Below are 20189 nucleotides of genomic sequence, written 5' to 3' on the forward strand. Positions count from 1 at the left end.
TGGCCACTACTGAGTTTTCCAAATTTGCTGGCATATTGAGTGCATCACTGTTACCCTTACATTTAAACAATGAACCATGATTTAGCAAACTCTACAGCTGATGAATGAGCTTTCCAGGTGGCTCAGTGGTAAAGAATCTGCCTGCCAAGGCAGGAGACATGAGTTTGATTCCTGGGTCAAGAAGATCCCCTGGAGAAGGAAATGGCAACCCGCTCCAGTGTTCTTGCCTGGAAAATCCCATGCACAGAGGAACCTGATGGGCTATAGTCCATGGGGTCGCAAAGAGTCGGACATGACTTAGCAACTGAACAACAATAAAAACAGCTGATGAATATCTCTATTCTCCAACAGAACAAAATAAGGGTCCTGTAATGTTTGGATGCCTACCATCCTCTGCCATCTTCCATGTTATTGTTGACTAAGATTTTAGTTTTCCTGTCTTTAACTCCCTCCCAGTGGCCATTATTGCTATAGTTGTTGTTTATGAATAATTCAGTACTTATTTCTATTTACCCACAAGCTTTCTGGTTTATTTGCTCACCATTGCTTCTCACACTTCACCCACCCTTATGGATTTAACTTTGTTTTTCCTGAAGTACATTCTCTAGTATAACTTTCAAATAGTTTTCCAAATTACCTGCCCTGTTTTCATGGTTTCTTGATAATCCCTTATGATTTATATTTTCATTTTAGTTTCATCAGTTATTTTAAGTGTATTTATTTCTATAATCCCTTTCTGATTGTTTTATTAGCACAGATTTTTAGAATGCTAATCCTCCCACATTCTGTGTCTGCTTGTTCTTATTCATGGTGGAGTGTTTCCTTTCTGTTATATAATGTTTCATGGCGGGGTCATTGATAGTGGGAATTCTTCCCCCTGTGGACATTTTTTGTGGTCTAGGTAGGAAATTGCCCCAAGAATGGCTTTATATTTGCATTTACTTGGTATCCTGGGAATGCCACTGCTTTGGAGCTAACTGTGTGATAATGTACTGGCTTGGGATAAATTTGCACTTGTTTTAAGGGATGTGGCACATGGCAATGGTTTTGTGAGGAGCAGCCAGTGAGAGGCCCAGTCCCTAGGTGCTCATCCTTGGTCCAGATGGGCCACTGAGGGGTGCGCTGAAGGGATAACTGATTGCTGTTCGCTTAAATACCAGGCTTATTGTTAGTCATATGTGCAGATCGGGTCCAAGAGATGAATCACTCTCCATGCCAGGAGGGAATCCCTTGTAGACTGTGAGACCTACAGTAGGGAGGTCGACGGTGAGACCTGCAGTGGGGAGGTAGGCTGTGAGATCTGCAGTGGGGAGGCAGAGAGCTGGAATGGAAAAAACGTAAAACAGGAGCAGCCACGTCTAATGATGAAATGTTAGTTGAGTTCTGGCCGTGGGACTCTTTCCCCCACCTCCAGGGTAGTCACCAGTGAACTAATTGTTTCTTATACATTCATTGTGGCCTTGGATCTGTTTGGACTGTTTAAGCCTGAGTCTTGCTTCAAGTAGGCCCAAGAGGAAGACAGACCCAAGCCTAGGGGTCTAAGCTCTTTCCCCCTCCTTGATCTAGACAAAGGATCTGAGGCCAGCTCTGAAGGAGAATCAGGATTTGCTGGCCACTTCGGAAAGCCTTGTGCCATGCCCACTCCAATGCAAGGTCCCAGCCCTTCCCCATCAGCAAGAAGAGTTGGGTAATGAAATCAGCAGGGGAGCCCCAGGCGCTGGGGCCTGGCTGCGGGGACGGCATCCTGCCAGGCGCCACATGGTGGCCTGCCTAGCCTAGGGCGGGCTCCCCTGGCCTCCCCTAGCCTGGGCCACATACCAAGGGCATTGACTCTGCACAGAACAGCCACCAGCAAGGGTGGGTGGAGACAGGCGGGGCTCTGAAAGCAGCCCCTCTGCCCCTTGTTAGGGATGGTCGGGTGGCTTGGGTCCTTTCCACCACCATCCTCCCTGCTCCTAGGCAAACACTCCAGCTTTTAGCTCACCTCCAGGGAGAGAGGAAAGAACAAGACTTGCCTCTCAGCCCGCAGAAAGCAACTGCTGGCCAAGATAGTGAGGGCCTTGTGTTTTTGTTTGTGTCGGTTCTGTTTGCAACAATAGGACACAGTCCCCCTCATGCTGGCTGGGATCAGAGCAGCAGCTGGAAGTGCTCAGGGCTGGGCTACCTTCAGGGCGTCTTCATGTTGCCAGAGGCTCGGGCTAAGGAGGACTCAGGCCCAGGAGCCACACTGTGGAGCCTAGCTGAGGCTGTGGGTGCCAGTGCAGCGAGGGCATGTACTCTGCTAATATGTGCAAACAAAAATATTTATAAAGTTTCACTTCATGGGAAAAATTTGAAGTATGATTCTTCAAATGTATTCCTATGGGAACTTCAGTTTTGAACTATGCGAGTCATCAACAACAAATGAATTTCATTACATGCACCACCCTGAAGGGTGACATGCATCTGGACAATCCTGTGTCCAAAGCTGGGCTTTGAGACCCCTTAACAGCATGGCCGTGGGCCACTTCCTTCACAGCTGAGTCTCAGTACCTCCCTGTATAAAATGGAGCCTCCCTTGCCCGGCTGCAAGGACTGAAGGATGTGTGCTCTAAGTTTAGCCCAGTGCAGCAACCATTCAGTGGTGGCGTTTATAACCACCGGTGGTGGGGACAACACATGTATTATGCTGGGTAAACCAGGGTTCCAAATGAGGAAGCGCCTGCTTTCTATGGAGTGTCTGACAGCTCCTAGCCAACAGGCTGGGCATCGTTGGGATATCTGACTGCAGCTTCTCCCTGGTCCTCACCATGCCATCTGTCCTCTGCTCTAGCTGGAGCACGGCCCTGCCTGGGCATAGTCCTTGCCACACCTTCACATGTGAGGCCGTAAGATTTCTCTTTACTGAAGCTTAGGCCGTTGTTCTGATTCGTTCCTAGACCCTTAAGTTGGAGGAACCTGGTAATGGGGAGAGAGAACAGAGACTTTTAAATCCCAGCTAAGCCATGTGGGTGCTAAGTCTCCTCAAGCGAGCTGCTGTTCACCTTTCTGAGCCTCAGTTTCTTAATCTGTAAAGTGGGAACAATAATTTCTCCACTTTTCAGCATGTTCTAAGGGCAAAAGTAAAATTAAATTGTGTAGGCAAAGTGCTTGGCCCACAGTAGCTGTTTAGCACATTTCGCTTTGCCTGCCCTTGATGTGGTATTTGAAATCTCTTACTCATCAGCAGTGACCCCTGGACCTGTTATCATGTGTTGCCTGCTGATTCTTTCCCTTTGGAGCAGAGCTGCTCCAGAAATGGACATGGGAAATGAAAAGTGTTTTAGGAAAAACAAATTAGAGACGGAGCCATTGTGGGAATCACAGAGACCTTTAACAACTAATTGCTAATTCTAAAAAGGCCATGCAGACGTTTTTGAGTGTTTAGATTTTCTAAATGTCAGTGGGGTCCGGAAATATGCCTGGCGCCTTTAGAGAAAAGACTAGCCACCGAGCCAAAGCCTCTAAGACCACTTCTGGAATGCGTGGAGAAGTGGGATAGGTGGGAGACAGGCCAACAGGAGACCATTTCCCCTGGGAGACAGAAGAAGGGTCTTCGGAAACCAGTGTCTGGGAGGAGTAGGTGGAACCTGGGAGAGGTCCTGAGCCAAGGCCAGAGGGAAGTCAGCTCCTCGCAGACAATGGATGCACACGGGAGGAGCTTTCCTGTGGGAACAGTGGGGTCGGGGGAGTCCATGGTATTTTTGGAGCGGTCAAGAAAAGAAAGGGAAGAGTTGCTTTCTAATGCTCTATCTGTGAAGTTGCCAGCCCTTCACCCACGCTTGTTCATCAAAAGTGGCAGGAGGGTGGTGAGAAGGCCTGGGGACGGGAGCCTCAGGCCCCTGAGTGACTGAGCCCCTTCTTCGCTGGAGAATGCTCAGCCCCAGAGCAGATCCCGTGGCACTGAACCCCAGAGCCATGCAGGGTCCTTGCACCGAGGGAACTGCTTAGGGACCTGAGCTCAGGGCTGCTGCAGGGACAGCGTCTGCCGCGGGGTGAGAGGGACACAGTGGGTTAGGAATCTGTGTTGGGGGTGTATGGGAGTGTGTGTGAGGGAGGCCGTTCTCTGTGGTGGTGAGGTGGCTGTACGTGGAGGAGGTGGGTGCGTGAGGGAAGAAGTGCGTGTGTGTATGGGGGGCTGTGTGGGTGTGTACCAGAGGTGTGAAGAGGGTGGGGTTCTTGTGAGTGTGGAGGTGCAGACAGGGATGGACGTGAGGGAGCAGCCCAGCAGGAGTTGGGGTCCTACACTTACAGAAATGTCAGTGTGTGTGATGCAGGGGTGAGTGGTGTATGGTTGCACAGCCTGGCCAGTTGGACCTATTTACCCTGAAAAGGAAGAGAAAACAACGAGGGGAAAGGGGGGAAGTCACAAAACACATGAGTGTTATTAAGTCAACTGAGAGGAAAATATTCCTGAACAGATGAGCACAGCGAAGCTAATGAGACTTGATGTGGAACACATTTTCAATACACAGTATAGGAAGGACGAGAAATGTGTGTGGAGACACGACAGAAAACACCAGGCTGCTGTGTTGCCTGTCAGGGGATGGCCAGGAAAAGAGCTGGGGCCACAGAGAATGGGCCTCTCCGAGACATAGCCCTGGCAGCTGGCCTGAGAGTGCTCGCCTCTGCTGTGTGGCAGAGTCATAACCCTTGTTCTCTGGGTCTCCAGTGCAGGCCCCAGTAGAGACCTGAGTGTCACTCTGCCTCCCCTGGAGGTTTGTTCATCACTTTCCTTGCTTAGGAATGAGGCTGGGGGTGTAGGCCTGCTTGGGTCTGGAGGGGAGGGGAGGGGAGGCATGCCTATGAACCAGGCTGCACCCTGCGTCCTGGCTCCTCTGGGAAGAGGGCCTCTTGGGGACCCGCTGTGGACTGTCTTGGGCCCACCCAAGGCAGGGAGGTGGGTTTCCTGAGGACAGTCCACACTCAGACTGGAAAGCAAGACTGGTTACTCTTCCAGAGGCTGTGGTCACCCCAGGAAAACTGTCAGGGGGATGGCCCCACAGAAGCAGGGTGCCAGCCTCTGTCCTGCAAAGCACTATGGTTTGAAGAAACCATCGAGGCCGCCTCTGAGGACCCCCCAGGGGACACAGGGAGGAGCTCCTGCTCTTTCTCTAAGGGAACAAAAGGACTGCAGGACCCAGAGCTTGGATTGGCCTCCGCCAGGGGATGTAAGTAAGGCTCAGAGATCCAAAGGGGGAAGCAGCCAAGGGCAGTCAGGTATTTGGAAGCAGAGAGCTCATGGAGGTGGAGCCCCCTGGTGGGGTCCATGCCTCTGTGGAAGAGGCTAGAGAGCTGGCTGGCTCTTTCAGCCCTGTGAGGATGCAACAGAAAGTCAGCAGTCCAGCTCCCATCAGAACCCCAGCATGCTGGCACCCTGATTTTGGGCTTGCTGCATCTAGAACTGTGAGAAACCATTCTGCTGTTTGTAAGCTGCCCATGTGACCCTTTGGTATAGCAGCCCCCATGGACTAACTTAGATTCAGTCCCTTTGGTTGGAGGCCCTCCTCATAACCTTGGTCTTAATTTGGAATGTTCAACCTTTGGACTGTCTTATTAAACAATGATACCAGCCTCAGGCCATTCACATCGTTCACAAATATGTCAGCTGTTCTCAGCCGTGCCCAGGGCTGAGTTGCATGATGGACCCAAGAGCCACCGTCTTCCAGGTCACCCTGGCCCATCGGCGCCTGCGCAGAGCACACTTTGAGATGTTCTCCCCAGAGGATGCTCAGCCACGCGTTTGCATCTGGTCTGGATATCAGTCAGGATATCATGACTGGCTTTGTCAAAAGGCTTCCTCCAGTCAAGTAACACTGTTACGGCTTCCTGCCGGTCTGGAAGCCCCATTAACAAAGGAAATGAGGTTGGTTTGGCATGACTGGCTCTTGATGAACTCATGTTGGCTCAGCTAATCCCATTTTTTCCCCCTTCAAATTGCTCCTCATCAGCCTGTTAATAAATCTGTGAACAATAATTCAACTTCACTCCCAATTGGGAGTGTGCAAATTAAGCGTGCATTCTCTTTGAATACTAAAATTAAATGGCTCTGAGCCTCCCTCCTATTCTTTCAGGTGTGTCTTTTTTCCTTCCTATCCACTAAGAAACAGTTTTGATGACAAGATGAGCCAGGCAGTTCCTCTTTCCTTGGTCTGGTGGCAGTTCCTCAGGAGCACGTGGGGGTGCAGGGGCGGGGGTGGCAGGCTGGAGGCACGCCTTTTGTCTGCAGCATTACCCTGTACATAGTGGACTGGCCCTCTCACACCGACCTCGCTGGTCACATGACCTTCTCAGTACAAGCAGGCATTCCCCCATGGTCCCTTTAGTACTGGAAAGCTATGTGGAAAAGGGTGTCCCGCCTCCGTCTCAGCCTTGGAAACCCAGTCTTGAGAACAGAGCAAAGGAACCCTCTTCTTCCACTCCCCTAAGCTCACTCTTTTCCTGCATGGATGTGAATCCTTGCAAGCAACCCACTTGCCCTCAACTCCTTTATTATATCCATTCATTTTTAGTAACCAGCACTGATCTTACTTGTTTCTGGACCCAGTTCCCAAGTCTTAAAACCCCAGGCAACAATGCCTGTCTCAAGAGTCCTGACATCTCTCTCATCTGTCTGAATTTCTCAAAGTTTCTGGCTTGAAACTCTGAATGAAAATTGATGTTATTGTGTAATCACCGTATCCCAGGTTTTGTTAACTGTTGTTAGTTTTAATCTGAATAAGACTATTACAAAGTTGATGTTAGTATCTATATCTGTTTCAGAGATGAAGAGACTAAGGTTCTGAGAATTCCCATTTGAACCTGGTCTGTCTGATTTCAAAATGTGATTCCTTACACTGCTCAGGCATGCGACTCTGGCTGTCAACCCCAACTCTGTTTGTTTCCGCTGGTGCAGAAGAACATGTTCTCTTAGATTCCCAAAATGAAAGTCAGAAGGCAGGTGCCCATAGGAATTGTTGTCTAAAGGGGAGGCTTAGTCTAGTTGGAAAAGAACACGTGTTGTCACAGGGGCATGATGGATTGACAAGGAACCCAACCACTTCTGCCCTGCAAATAGGTCGCTTTATAGATGACTTGGAGATCTCCATCATGAGTTTGGGACAGCCTGTTCCAGGCCTCCTGGTGGGTGTTGCCAGAGTTTCAAGAAGAACTGTTGAGTAGCTGAATTTAGGAGGATGAGGAAATAGGTCCTTCAGAGTGGAACATTCTGAATGAGGTTCCAGGAGCTTGCTGATAGCCCAACGAGGCTTGGCACATTGGGTGTGCTTCCAGGAAACTCTCCGGAAGCACCACTGCCTTTCTCTGTTGTACTCTTATGGGCTGCTTCTGAGGTCTTGCTAACCTCCTCCTCCTTTGGCCCTACTCACCCACCAGCAGTGCCTCCTTCTGAATGGGGAGGTAATGGGTAGCTCTCAAGGTGCTGCCCTCCTATTTCCTGGCAAGAATTCTCTCTTTTCTCTACTAGAATGACAAGAAAGATTAGTCAAAGGAAAGCCCACTGCTGCCACGGCCTTCCTGTGTTGCTCAAACCTTCTAGCATCCTCTCATAGCCCCAGTGCTGGATTTTTGTGCAGAGATCCTTATTTAGACCCTTGATAGCCTACTGCCTCAGCCTGGCCACACTTGGACTGTGTGTCCTTGACCAGTGAAGAGGTCAGACCTTGGTCTGTCCAGATCTGCCCATCTCTGTGAGTCCTGCTCCAGGAAGGTAGCCCTTCCTGTTACTACATCCCTTCTTTCCAAACTGGAGGAGCCGTTCAGAAATTAGAGCTGAAATTCTATGTATGTAAATTGTGGGATGAGTCAGGGGGTTGACTGGCACGCAGCTGGGCTGGTACGGGGATGGCTGAAGGCGGGGAGAGGTCCCGGCCTGTTTCTAGTTAGCGTCTCTCAGCCCTGTGATAACTGGCACAGCTAGATCTCTGGTATTTTATGGGAAGAAGAATGTGCTCTGATAAGCTTGAGCCTTCCAGAAGTGGGCCTCAGGGAAGATGGGAAATAGACTGACAGTCAGCTAATGAACACACCTCCCTCCTTCCCTTTCCCAGGCCCCTCAAGGCGGAGGCAGGCAGCCCCTGAGACTGTGGCTGGAATTGGTGGGCTTTTCTCTGACCTTATCACAGGATCTGATGGTGGGCAGGTCTGAGGAGGAGGAGGGCAATGAGGTTCTGTAAGTCAGTGGAGAGGACTGGGTGCCTGGCCTTTGCTGGAATGCTCGAGAAACAGAGAGAGGCTGCTCTTTCTTCTTCACATGGGCTGAGCTCCTGAATTCGCTCCAGGGAGGAGGAGGGGATGGGCTGCAGAAAGTTGAGGCTCCCATTTCTGCCAAAGGATCCTGGTACAAGGTCTTTCACTCCATCACTGTCTTGTTTTTAAGAGAAGAGCCTAATGTTTTAACTTCTAGAAGACTGTCCTCACCAGAGTGAGCTGGCCATGGCTGCCCACTGTAGGGAGGCCCAGACATGGGTTCTTGGAAGGCCCATATTCTGTCTTTGATGCAAACACCTTCTCCACAATAAGTCAGGAAGCAGTGGTCTCACCCGTCACCACACCCTACTCTACCTGGGTCCAGGGCACCCTGCCCTCAGGACAGACAGCTGCCACTTCCCTTCCTGAGGGTGGTGCTTCCAGGTGGAGGAACTTCTCGTTCCCTTTCACCTGTGTCAGAGCCTGGTCAGGGTGGGGTGGCCCCATTTAGGGCTGGCATAAGGAAAAGAAAGTTTGTTGGGAGACCTTGAATCAATTTGGAGTGCAGAATAGTCCAAGAGGAACTCAGTAGAGTTGGATTTCACTGGGGCCAATTGATTATTTTTGAAAATGAGCATGTTTAATAAAGGCAGTTTCTGACAGATAATCTAACATTCTAAAAATTAATGTAAAACAGTTAAAAGATCCCCAGAGAATTTTGCCCCCTGGACACTTCATTAGGTGAAATTTCATGAGGATTTTTGTGGCCTTGGTGCACCGTGCAACATGCTATGTAAAGGCTTAATAAGCCAGTCAACATTTTTTTGAGCTTTGATCACTGTTAAATGGCTCACAGAAAAATAATTCTGCCAGCAACAATGTTCTAATGAATGTGACTTTAGTCAAATAATAAGAATCAGCAAAATTAAGAACAAGAACTCTCAAAAGAAACACTTTTTCTCTGGCCCTTTGTTTCTCAGGCTTCTGCTCCCATACAGCCAGCCTGGCCTTGTGTATCTGCTGCACACCCGCCCTGGGCTGAGCAATCCTGTGCTCACAGCTGTGGATTGGACCAGCAACCCCTGCCTGCCTCTCACGTAGCACACAGCCTCACCTGTTTTACCATTCAAGTAGCTCTTGGCTGGGTCGATTCCTCTATTTACATATGAGTCTTGAACATTGGTTAATCTCCCCTTCATGATCAAGACCCTCTGGGTTCTCATTAGGATGTAATCCAGGCCCCTTCATGGGACACAGCAGCCCTCCAGGGCTGGCCAGGCCTCACCGTAGTGGTGTTTGCACACTGACCCCACTAAACCTCTGCGCTCTTCCCTTCTGTCTGTTCCTATTGAGTCTTCTCAGTGCAGAACCCATGGCCTCCAGGAATCCTTCCCAAATCCTCTCCCCAGAGAGCCTGGGTTTGGCGCCTCCCCCACATGCTCGCTGGTACACTTTCCTTTCTAAGTCAGTGCGTGTGAGTGTGCACGCTAGTTGCCTCAGTTGTGTCCGACTCTTTGTGACCCCATGGACTGTAGCCCACCAGGCTCCTCTGTCCCTGGGATTCTTCAGGCAAGAATACTGGAGTGGGTTGCTGTGCCCTCCTCCAGGGAATATTCCCGACCCAGGGATCCTACCCACATCTCTTACGTCTCCTGCATTGGCAGGTGGGTTCTTTACTGCTAGTGCTACCTGGCAGCCCAACTCAGTGGATACCAGGCTGTATTTTTTTATTTTGGTTAACTATACATAACACTGGAGAAGGCAATGGACACGGCTGACGCGGACACGGCTGACGCGACTTAGCAGCAGCAGCAGCATACATAACATAAAATTTGCCATTTTAATGTGTCCAGTTCGGGGCATTAAACACTTTCATGCTGTTGTACAACCATTCTTACCATCCAACTCCAGAACGTTTGCATCTTTTCCAATGGAAACTGTGCTCCTTAAACACGAACTCCCTCTTCCTCCTCCTCCCAGCCCCTGTCTGGCAGCCACCATTCTGCTTTCTGTCTCTATGAATTTATCTATTCTAGGGCCCTCATGTAAATGGAATTATGCAATATTTGTAGTTTTGTGTCAGGCTTCTTCAAGGGTCATTCATTTTGTAATGGAGCATGTGTATAAGGCTCAGTATTATTCCATTGTATGTGTGTGTTACATAATGTTTATCCATTCATCCATTGATGGACATTTGCATTGTTTCCCCCTTTTGGCTATTGTGGATAATCTTGCTATGAACACGGGTGTGCAAATATCTGTTCAAGTCCCAGCTTTGATTTCTTTGGGGCAAATACCCAGAGTGGTATTTGGGTGAAATACTATTTACCCAAAGTGTAAATGCTGGATAATATGGTAGTTCAATTTTTAACTTTTTGAAGAACTATACTATTTGCCACAGTGACTACACTATTTTGCATTCTCACCAGCAATGCCCAGCATTTGTTTTCTGTTTTTTTGCAGGGCAGCAAGTGGTATTTCAATGGGATTTTTATTTGTCCAATATTTTGATGATATTGTGGTTGCTTCTTTGATGATGAGTGTCCGTCAGCAGTCAGAGGCTTTGGAATGGCAGCTCCTGGGCTTGTCTCAGTCACCCCAGCAGAGGGCCTGCCCCCAGTCACTCTTGACCAGGAAACTGAACAGCCAAGCATGAGGCAGGCATCGTCCACTGAGGCTGACAGGCCTGGGCGTGGTCCCTCAGTGGCTGCACTGGGGGTAGGGGCCGTGCTTCCCTAGGTGGTCATTTGCCACCTAGCGCAAAAGGGAAGCCTGGTCCTGCCACCCCATAGCTGATGAGACAACACCGAGAGGGAGCTTTTGTCACACCTAGACAGGGACAGGCAGCTTAGCCAAGCATATTTGCAAGTGACAACAGCGCATGGTTTTAGGGAACTCCAAACTTTGCTCATTTCCTCATACAAAATCTACTTGAAATTCGTTTGAATCTTCTGAGAACAAATGCCCATTTGAGAACTTGGCGGCAGCTTTTTTCATTTATCAGTCCTTTAGGCATGCGTCAGCTCAAAATTGGCAGAGGGCGGTGAGCAGGGCGTGTGTGCTGGCTGAGTGGCCACGGAGCTGCACCTGGCCAGCTGGGTTAGCAGGCGGCCCAGGTCAGGCGGCCTGCTCTGGCCTCATTCCTGAACCTGTCCAAATGGTCTTGAGAAGGGTAGTGGGGTCTTTTTTTGAAGACTAGCACAGCCCACCATGTGTAAATGCTCATCAGCTGGGGTGTCCCAGTGGCTGCCACATTGAGGACCCAGAGTGAGCTGTGAGCTCACCAGCAACCACCCACCCTCTGCAGTGCGTGGCCCCTTCCCTGGAATCCTCTGAGGTCTTTCAAAGTCAAGGTCACAGATGTAGGGAGTCAGATTCAGGACTAGGACCTAGGTCCCAGGCCCCCAATCCTGCCATTCCAACATCTATGGGTCTTGCCTGCCCATGGCCAGCTGGGTCTCCTCCTGGGGGTGGGCATGAGTCTGCCAGCACCGCACCTCTGGTTCTGAGTGCTGGACATGGGGCAGTGTTGGTGACAGGGTTCCTGAGTGCAGTGAAGGGCTTTCCTCCTTCTCAGCAGGAGCATTTCACAGTTTTGTGCTTCCAGACTAAAGTGAGAGTCAGGCCTTGTAGCACCGCTGGGTCATACCAGCCTTCTTACAAGGGGGCCACCACAGCCGTCAGCCATGCCGATTGACCAGCAGGTCTGACTTTTCATGTCTGCTCCCTTCTGGAACTATTGCCTTCTAGCCCTTTAGTGACCCACAGGAGCTGTCCCTATCTAGTCACATTATGGTCTCTGCCTAAAGGGAAATTGAAGCTCAGAGAGGGTCAGAAACTTGCTTATGATCACACAGCTACCTAGGGCTAAAATCAATTTTTCTTTCTTTAAAAAAATGCCTTTATTGAGATGTGATTGACACGTAAAATGCTGTACATATCAATATATAAAACTTAATGAGTTTAAGTATACACCCATGAAATTGTCATCACCGTCAAAGCATATCCATCATGTCCCCAAGTTTCCTTTAATAATCATAATTATTATTGTGTGTGTGTGTTAAGAACACTTAAGATCTACCCTGTAAGGAAATGTTGAGTCTGCAACGTGGTATTGTTATCTATAGGCACCATGCCACCTAGCAGATCTCTAGAACTTCTCTGACAGAACTGAAACTTCTTCTTCTTCACCATCGCCTCCCCTTTCCCCTTCCCCTGGTCCCTGGCAACCACCATTCTCCTCTCTGCTTCTATGTATTTGACTAGTTTTGATTCCATGTATAGTGAGATCATACAGTATTTGTCTTTCTGTGTTTGGCTAATTTCACCAAAACCAATTTCTTCACTCCTTATACTCTGCTTCTTTTGTCTCTTTGTCTCGGATTTCAGCAGAACTCCCAGCAGCCAGCCCTTCCCAGGATACCTCTCTCTGGGAGGAGGTTCCCAGCCACCTACAGAGATCAGAGGGCTCATGTGTTTGCATGTAACTAGGGAGGAGCAGAGGAATCACCCCAGACCTGCCTTCCCCCTCCCTGCAAAACCTGTGTTGGATCTTTTCAGAGCTGCCATTTCAGACTTGATTTCATTAAGGACTTTGAATCAGGCACACATGGGTTCAGATGCCAGCTCTGCCCCAAAGCAGCCACTTGGATGGGCCAGTAACCTCTAAGCAGGACACAAAGTACGTCACAGCCTTGGCAGTCTCTGCTTGTTCAGTAAATGAAAGTTTAAAAACTCTGGTGCTGGAATTTGGGTCTCTACAGTAGAGCATGTAAGTCAGAGAGAAGCCCAGCGCTCCACCAAGGAGAGGCCTCGGGGAAGATGGGTGTCAGAGAAACTTGGCCATGGTGTGACGCATACCTCTGCAGGCCCAGGGCAACAGCTCTGGAACCAAGAAATAAGAAGTGGGAACAATTGTTAAATTTTGGCTATATATTTTTTATGCAAAATATTTTTAATTGAAAAGTTTTTACTGTTGCTTTATTCCAAAAGCATCATGTGTTCCTTATAGAAAAATTAGAAAGTACACCGAGGCAAACACACACACATGCAAAGATGCCACAATCTCGTCACCCTGGGACAGCCATGGTCTTCCAGTTTTTTCTGTGCATATTCAATCAGATCACATACTTTTTATAAATTAGGGATCATATTCTTCTCCAAACTACTAGGTATTTCTTGAATCTACAAGATGTTATAGCTTCCTTCCCATGTTAGCAAAACTACATCCCTCTAAGAGTCTGTCTCCCACTTACCCTCGTGGTTGGACCACTCTACCCGAACCCCATACCCTGCACTGAAAGGCGGGATAATGGGTGGATGGAGGGACACTAACCAAAGGGGCTGGGCGCTGGCCTGGGTGCACAGAGCTTCCTTGCACGCAGCTACTGTTAGGCCTGGATGACCTTGACCAGACGACTTCTTGGCCCCCTTCGCTTTTACTGAGCAGGCCTCGCTGATTGATGAGGGGACCCCCAAGCCAGCAGTTTTCACACGTGTTCAACACAAACTCCAGTGAAGAGGAAGGGAGATGGGGAGGCCTGGCTGGATGAAGCATGTGTGTCTGGTGAAGAGGAGGGGAGACGAGATGAGGAGGGCAGACCCCTCCCCAGCCCCACTGCCCAGAGCAGCCCTGAGCTCAACAGCACCGGGCAGAGTCGAGGAGGATGGACAGATCTTGTCCACAGCCCTCAAGTTTCCTCTCCACGGGACTCTGAGGTCCACCCAGCTCAGAGCTCTGTCCTCTCTGAAAGGAGCAGAAATGAGAGTGAAACTGAACCCCATGGAGCAGGATCAGGGATGTTAGTGGTTTCCATTGGCCTCTTCAAGGCTGGGAAAGAAGGCATCTCATGGAAAGGAGCCCTCAAGGCCTTGGAGAGCTGGCAGTGCTGTCTGTTTAGTGTGGGCCAAATTGGAAACAGCAGCATGGGAACAGCAGGCCAGCCTGGCCAGGTCCCCAAAGCCATGGGCACTGGTGGCCGCAGGCCACACTGGGGCCTGTGGGGCCCTCACAGTAGGTGCAGCCTCATCCCCTATCTGGAACAGGAGGTTTGAACCAGTGGGTGTCAAAGTCCCTTTAGCATCCCAAATTCTTGATCCTTGGCCAGACTGGATAGCACGTTCAAGGCCTTTGGCAATAGGGCTCCCTACTGTGACCCAATGTGTAGCTTATCCAAGAGGGAGAATTCTGGGAGTCATGACCCCTGGGAACCTTCCAGGCTGGAGGTGACACTGTCTTCTGGGGGATAGAATGACTTCTGTCCTGCTAAAGAGAAAACACACCTTGGGGGCCTGAGCCTGAGGCTGCCCACAGGGGCACCGAAGGCCCACAAGCCTGGATGTTGATCTTGGCTCCCCATTTCCCCGCTGGATGGCCTTGCCTCCAGGGCAGAAGATTCGTGTTACTAACACCACCCTCCTGCCAGTACCCAGAGAGGGGAAAGAATGGTCCCCCAGAAGAGGAAGATGCCTCTCCCACCCAATGAGGGCTAGGTCCCCTTAGAGCAGGGAGCCCGCCTCTCCCCTCCTCTCACTGTTGTTTCTAGAGCCACTCCAAGAAGGCCTGGGAGAAAGGCCGGGTTTAGAGGCTGCAGCAGGACACCAGGGTGGCGGTGACGGGTGTGTGCTCTCTCATTGCAGGGAACAGCAGCCACCTCCAGACCGAGCTCTGTCAGAAAGCCTGGCAGGGCCTGCCCCCCAGCAAGTGCCACAGCAGCCCCCAAGACTCTCGGAAGGAGACCAGCAGCATGTGGGGCCTGATGGTGATCGCCCAGCTACTGGCAGGCATCGGCACGGTGCCCATCCAGCCATTTGGGATCTCCTACGTGGATGACTTCTCGGAGCCCAACAACTCGCCCCTGTACATCTGTGAGTCAGGCTTGAAGAGGGCTTGGGGTTGGGGGGGGGGGGTCCTCACATGGCACAGCCAAGGCATACAGAGGTCTGGGGACCTGATGCACCTTGTTTGAGTCCCAGCCCAGGCCCCAGCTTTTCACCAACAGGACGGGGCCCATGGTCTCTGTGCGCTGGGGCCGTGGGAGTCCCCGAGAAGATCTGCATGACCCCTTGGTCCCAGGCCAGGAACAGGGCAGCTCCTTGACCAGCAGTACGTGGTCAAGTATCTGGTCAAGGTACTGGTCAAGAGCAGTACCACTGCTTTCCAGACCAGGCACCGGCCAGCACACGTGTCTTCTGAGCCATCCACAGGACAAGTTGGCCTCATAGAAAAACATGCAAAATAGATAAAGTGAAAGTGACATCGCTCAGTCGTGTCCGACTCTGCGACCCCATGGACTGTAGCCCACCAGGCTCCTCCATCCATGGGATTTTTCAGGCAAGAGTACTGGAGCGGGCTGCCATTTCCTTCTCCAGGGGATCTTCCCAACCCAGGGATCGAACCCAGGTCTCCTACATTGCAGACAGACGCTTTACCGTCTGAGCCACCAGGGAAGTCCAAAATAGATAGCTGATGACCAAATTCTTCCCTTAGAACAAGCCACACTAAGCATCCTCAGGGCCCAGACCAGACAGGCTGCATCCAGAGGCTCTGTCGCCCACAAGCTCCCACCATGGCTGACACATCATACCTGCAAGGAGCCTTGCCCCCAGCCCACGCCTGGGTCTTCATCTGTAAATGCCCGGGAGGCCGCTTCTATCCCAGCAAGCAGATCGCTCTGGAATCTAGCCAGAGGAGAAGCAGCTTGGGTTCTGCACATTCCAGGGTCTCGAGTGGCTCTGGCATTGTCTGTGGGAAATGCTACAGGTGTGGACTTGTCAGGGCCAGAGGACAGACTGGGGAATGTCCCGGGAACCCCTCAGTGAGGGAAAGAGCCGGTGCCCCGCTCAGTCCTCTGAGCCCCCTCAGCATCCTTTCTCTTTCCCCTCTCCAGCCATCCTGTTTGCCATCGCCGTGTTTGGACCAGCTTTCGGGTACCTGCTGGGCTCGGTCATGCTGCAGATCTTTGTAGACTATGGCAGGGTGGACACAGGTGAGTGTGTGCCAGGACCACAGCCCCCAGCCAGTCAGGGCAAGGATGAAGCTGAACTTTAAATGCTTATGGCTCCCTCGCCTCCCATTCCCTCCCTCCCACCTGCAGTCATCAGCCAGCCTCAGATGGTGGAGAGCAGATAGCATGTACCTCCTCTCTCCAGGGCCAGGCTGAATGACGGAGCAGGGGTTGCCACTGAAGAAAACACACTTTCTTCCCTAAGAAAACATACTTTCTGCAGTGGAAAACCTTGAGACCTGGGCAGGGCCTCAGCTGTTGCCATCACAGCTGCCTTTTGAGGTCGTGGTGTTAAAAATAACTCTATAATTCTTTGATTCTAAGATGGTTTTGATTGTTTAAAATTTTTTGAGACTTCTTTAAGGGAAAGGAAGAAGCAGTATGTGAAATATACACATGGATTATGACTCCCACCCAGAAGAGTGTAACAGTTTAACCATGTGGACACAGATAGCAGGGACCCTGTGTCTAATCCCGGTTCCACCTCTACTAGCTGAATTCTACCACCTCTACTGATCTTGGGCACAAACCTTCATCTTCCTATGCCTCAGTTCCTCATCTGTAAAATGGGGCTAATGATAGTGAAATAAAATTGCTGTGAGCTATTAACAATGTGACATGGATTAAGCCTTTCTATCTCAGGATGAGAAAATACAATCCACAGACAAGAGCTCATATACTGAGTTAACCATTCAGGGAGCCGACCCCAGGATGAATCCTACAAGGGCATGTGGCTGTTGTAAGCCTGCCCGACACCCCCTAGCCTCCTGCAAGGCAGAGAGGGCCAGCACAGTAACAGAGGGACAGGCAAAGTGCTTTGGCAGTTCCAAGGCCAGCAAAGCGCTTCTGCGTGAGGTGATGAGGGAGGGCCTCCCAGGGAAGTGATGCATGTCAGCATCCCATGTGAGTGGAAATTCCACAGTTGGTGGTGGCTGGTGGCAGAGGCCTTCCGAGGTGGAGGAAATCACCTGGACAAAGTCAAGACGGGGAATGCATGGGGAGTGTGTGGGTGGTAGGTAAATTCCCGCAGGCCTGATGTGGCTGGAAGGCAGGTCTGCCAGACCCTCAGAAATAACATCCCCACCCCAGTGCCCAGCACTCAGATCAGAGCCTGCCTGTCTCTCAAAGAATGTGGGCAATCATGCTGCCAGACACCACAGACTGCTGACCTTGGGACTGTCAGACCACAATGTCATCTGCTCAGTGTCATCCACCTGTACTTAAATCAAAGGGCAAAGCTGGAGGAGCTGTCTGCTCAGGGTCAAGCCATGCTTGCCCTTCACTGGCACTTCCTGAGCTGGGTCCTAGCTCTTCATTACCCAAAGAGACTGGCACCTGAGCTCCCAGTCCACCAGGGACAGTGCCCAGCACAGTGTTCTCCCTCTTTTCCCTCCCTGCATGCCCGTGTAGCTTCTTTACTTACAAAGAGAAACACAACAGCAGACCCTTGGACATGGATGGGAGGCTGCACAGGAGAAAGCATCTGCTTACCCAAGACCCTACTCTGTTCATGGTGGGTTTTTGAGTTTCTAAGGATTGCGAGGCTTCCTTTTTTTAGGGGTTAACGAAAGTGGGAGGCAGAGCACTCAGTTATTAAGAGTGCAGGTTTGGAAACCATGAATAGACATGGGTTTGAAACTGGCCAATGAAATGGTGCTTGCAGGGCAAGGTTAACCTCACTGATCCTCCCACAGGCCTCTGTTCTCTGGGAAGAGAGAGAGGATGTTGTCTTGACCAAGGTGCTAGTTCCCTTGATGAGTAAAGTGAGATCATGCATTCATCCAACAAATACTTGTGTCCTGTGCTTTCTCTTCAGCTTCTGTTAACTTGAGCCCTGGAGACCCCCGATGGATAGGAGCCTGGTGGTTGGGCCTGCTCATTTCCTCGGCCTGCTTGGTTGTCACCTCTTTTCCCTTCTTTTTCTTTCCTCGAGCAATACCCACAGGAATAGAGGTAAGCTTCTGAGAACCCACAGCTCCACCTATTATAAGAGTTTCCTAAAAGGAGGTACTGTGTCAGTCATTTAGTCCTGTCCGACTCTTTGCAACCCCATGGACTACAGCCTGCCAGGCTCCTCTGTCCTTGGAATTTTCCAGGCAAGAATGCTGGAGTGGTTTGCCATTTCCTTCTCCAGGGGATCTTCCTGACTAAGGGATCGAACCTGGGTCTCCCACATTGCAGGTAGATTCTTTACCATCTGAGCCACCAGGAGGTATGGAGGGGTAGATAATAAAGCTGAGACGTTTCAGCAAGTTAATTCTGGGTGAAATCTAATCAAGTTTCTTGATGCAGGACTTCTCAGAGGCTTTGAAAGGTGAGTGTGCTTGTGAATTTCCGAAAGGTGTGATCTCATCAGTGTTCCCTCACCATGGTAGCAGCTCAGGGATTAGGAGGGCTCAGGAGAATATAGTCTGGGGAAAGTTCTGAGTTATCTAGAGTGAGATAAAGGATTAAGAGTCAATAAAAACTGAATATGTGACCTGGAGCAGTTGACTTTTGCATGTAGTAGGGCTGGTCATGTCTAATCCTAAAGGACTGAGTAAAAAAAGACATTGCTAGTGCTGAAGAGTGTGCGATTGGGCTGAGAGTGGAGCATATTTTGAGCAGACTGACCTGCATGCATCTTCCAGTCATATCTATTGGGGAAAGAAATGAGGGAAGGATGAGATAGGAAAACAGTGGGGAGAAGTCTGAGTGGGGGCCTTAACGTTAGCCTGAAGGATCTAAAACTTGTTCTGATCTCATGAAGTTCTAAGTGACTGGCGCCCACTTGGGTGACAACTACATGAGGTTGTGGTTGGGGAGTCGGGAAGGAATGAAGGCTGGAGATGTGATGAGGCCAGTGGAGAGATGATACAGCTGAGGACCAGGGCCATGGCTCCCGGGTGCCTGAGACAGGGCAGTATAGATGTCCTCGGACTTAGCCGTGAGCGGCTAAAGTTTGTGCCAAGGCTTAGAGCCAGAGGCTGAGCTGGACGTTCTGCAATAAGGTGTGTGAGACTGGGTGAAATCTAGGCCCGGCCAGTGGGGAGGGCCAGGGATAGACGGCCTCAACTTGTTTTGAAGAAGAATTTCAAAGTGTGGCCGCACACCACCGTGATGCTGGAGTCGGACAAACCTGAGTCTGAATCCAGCTCTGCTACTTCTAAACTAGCTGAGAGATCTAGGCAAGTTTTCTTAAAGTTTCCTCTACTTTAAAGAACTGGAGATGGAGACGTCCTTGGTGGTCCCATGGCTAAGAATCTGTGCTCTCAATGATTCCTGGTCTGGGAACTAAGATTCAACATGCTGCAATTAAGACCTGGCACAGCCAAATAAGTAAATAAAAGTAAATATTAAAGTACTGGAGATAAGAGCACCTGTCTCAGGAGGAGGCTGTGAGGAACGGGACAATGTATGCAGAATGCTGGGCACAGGGCCCACCGTGGAGGAAGCATGAAATAAATGGGAGCGCCTGCGCCTGGTGACGAGTCTGCTGGGGGCTCCTAACAGTGTCTGAGCTCGGGGGCCTTGCATCTGTTTAGTGGTTCAGAGCTGGGCCTCGGGCTGCAGCTGACAAGTTCAGAAGTGGAAGGTGAGTTCACTGAGGGGGGTTGCACAGAAAGTGCCGGAAAGTGCACAGAAAGAGCCAGGTCAGAGCCCTGGACAGGATCCAACTTTGGGCCCAGAAGAAAGAAGGGACTCCACAGAGGAGACTGAAAGAGAGAGCTGGGAACGAGGTCATTATAGACCAGAGTGTGGCCCATAGCTCCTGGAACCTGAGGACAAGGAAGAAGTATAGCCGTGACAGACAGACAAAGGCTGATGTTCACTCAGATGCCTCTTGGCATCAGCCAACACTTAGATATAAAATAATATGCGCAGGTATGAAATCATATCTGGGAGGCCCTAGCGTGGATGCATTCTGGCCAGTGGCCAAAGCACCAGGCTCACTGACATGCATGTGGTGACTGCTTTGGACACCCTTCCACACACTTC

The 20189-nt window shown here is 50.4% G+C and overlaps 1 protein-coding gene across 2 annotated transcripts in view; it reads left to right on the forward strand.

Moving 5' to 3' along the window:
* SLCO2A1 (solute carrier organic anion transporter family member 2A1) overlaps positions 1 to 20189 on the forward strand; it is a 93910-nt gene that overhangs the window by 55062 nt on the left and 18659 nt on the right. For both annotated transcript variants that reach the window (NM_001038021.1, XM_042248475.2), the window contains 3 exon segments: positions 14845 to 15072; positions 16095 to 16193; positions 18028 to 18164. In NM_001038021.1, coding sequence (NP_001033110.1) covers positions 14845 to 15072; positions 16095 to 16193; positions 18028 to 18164 — 464 coding nt within the window.

This window comes from Ovis aries, chromosome 1 (assembly GCF_016772045.2).
Source record: "Ovis aries strain OAR_USU_Benz2616 breed Rambouillet chromosome 1, ARS-UI_Ramb_v3.0, whole genome shotgun sequence".
NCBI lineage: Eukaryota > Metazoa > Chordata > Mammalia > Artiodactyla > Bovidae > Ovis > Ovis aries.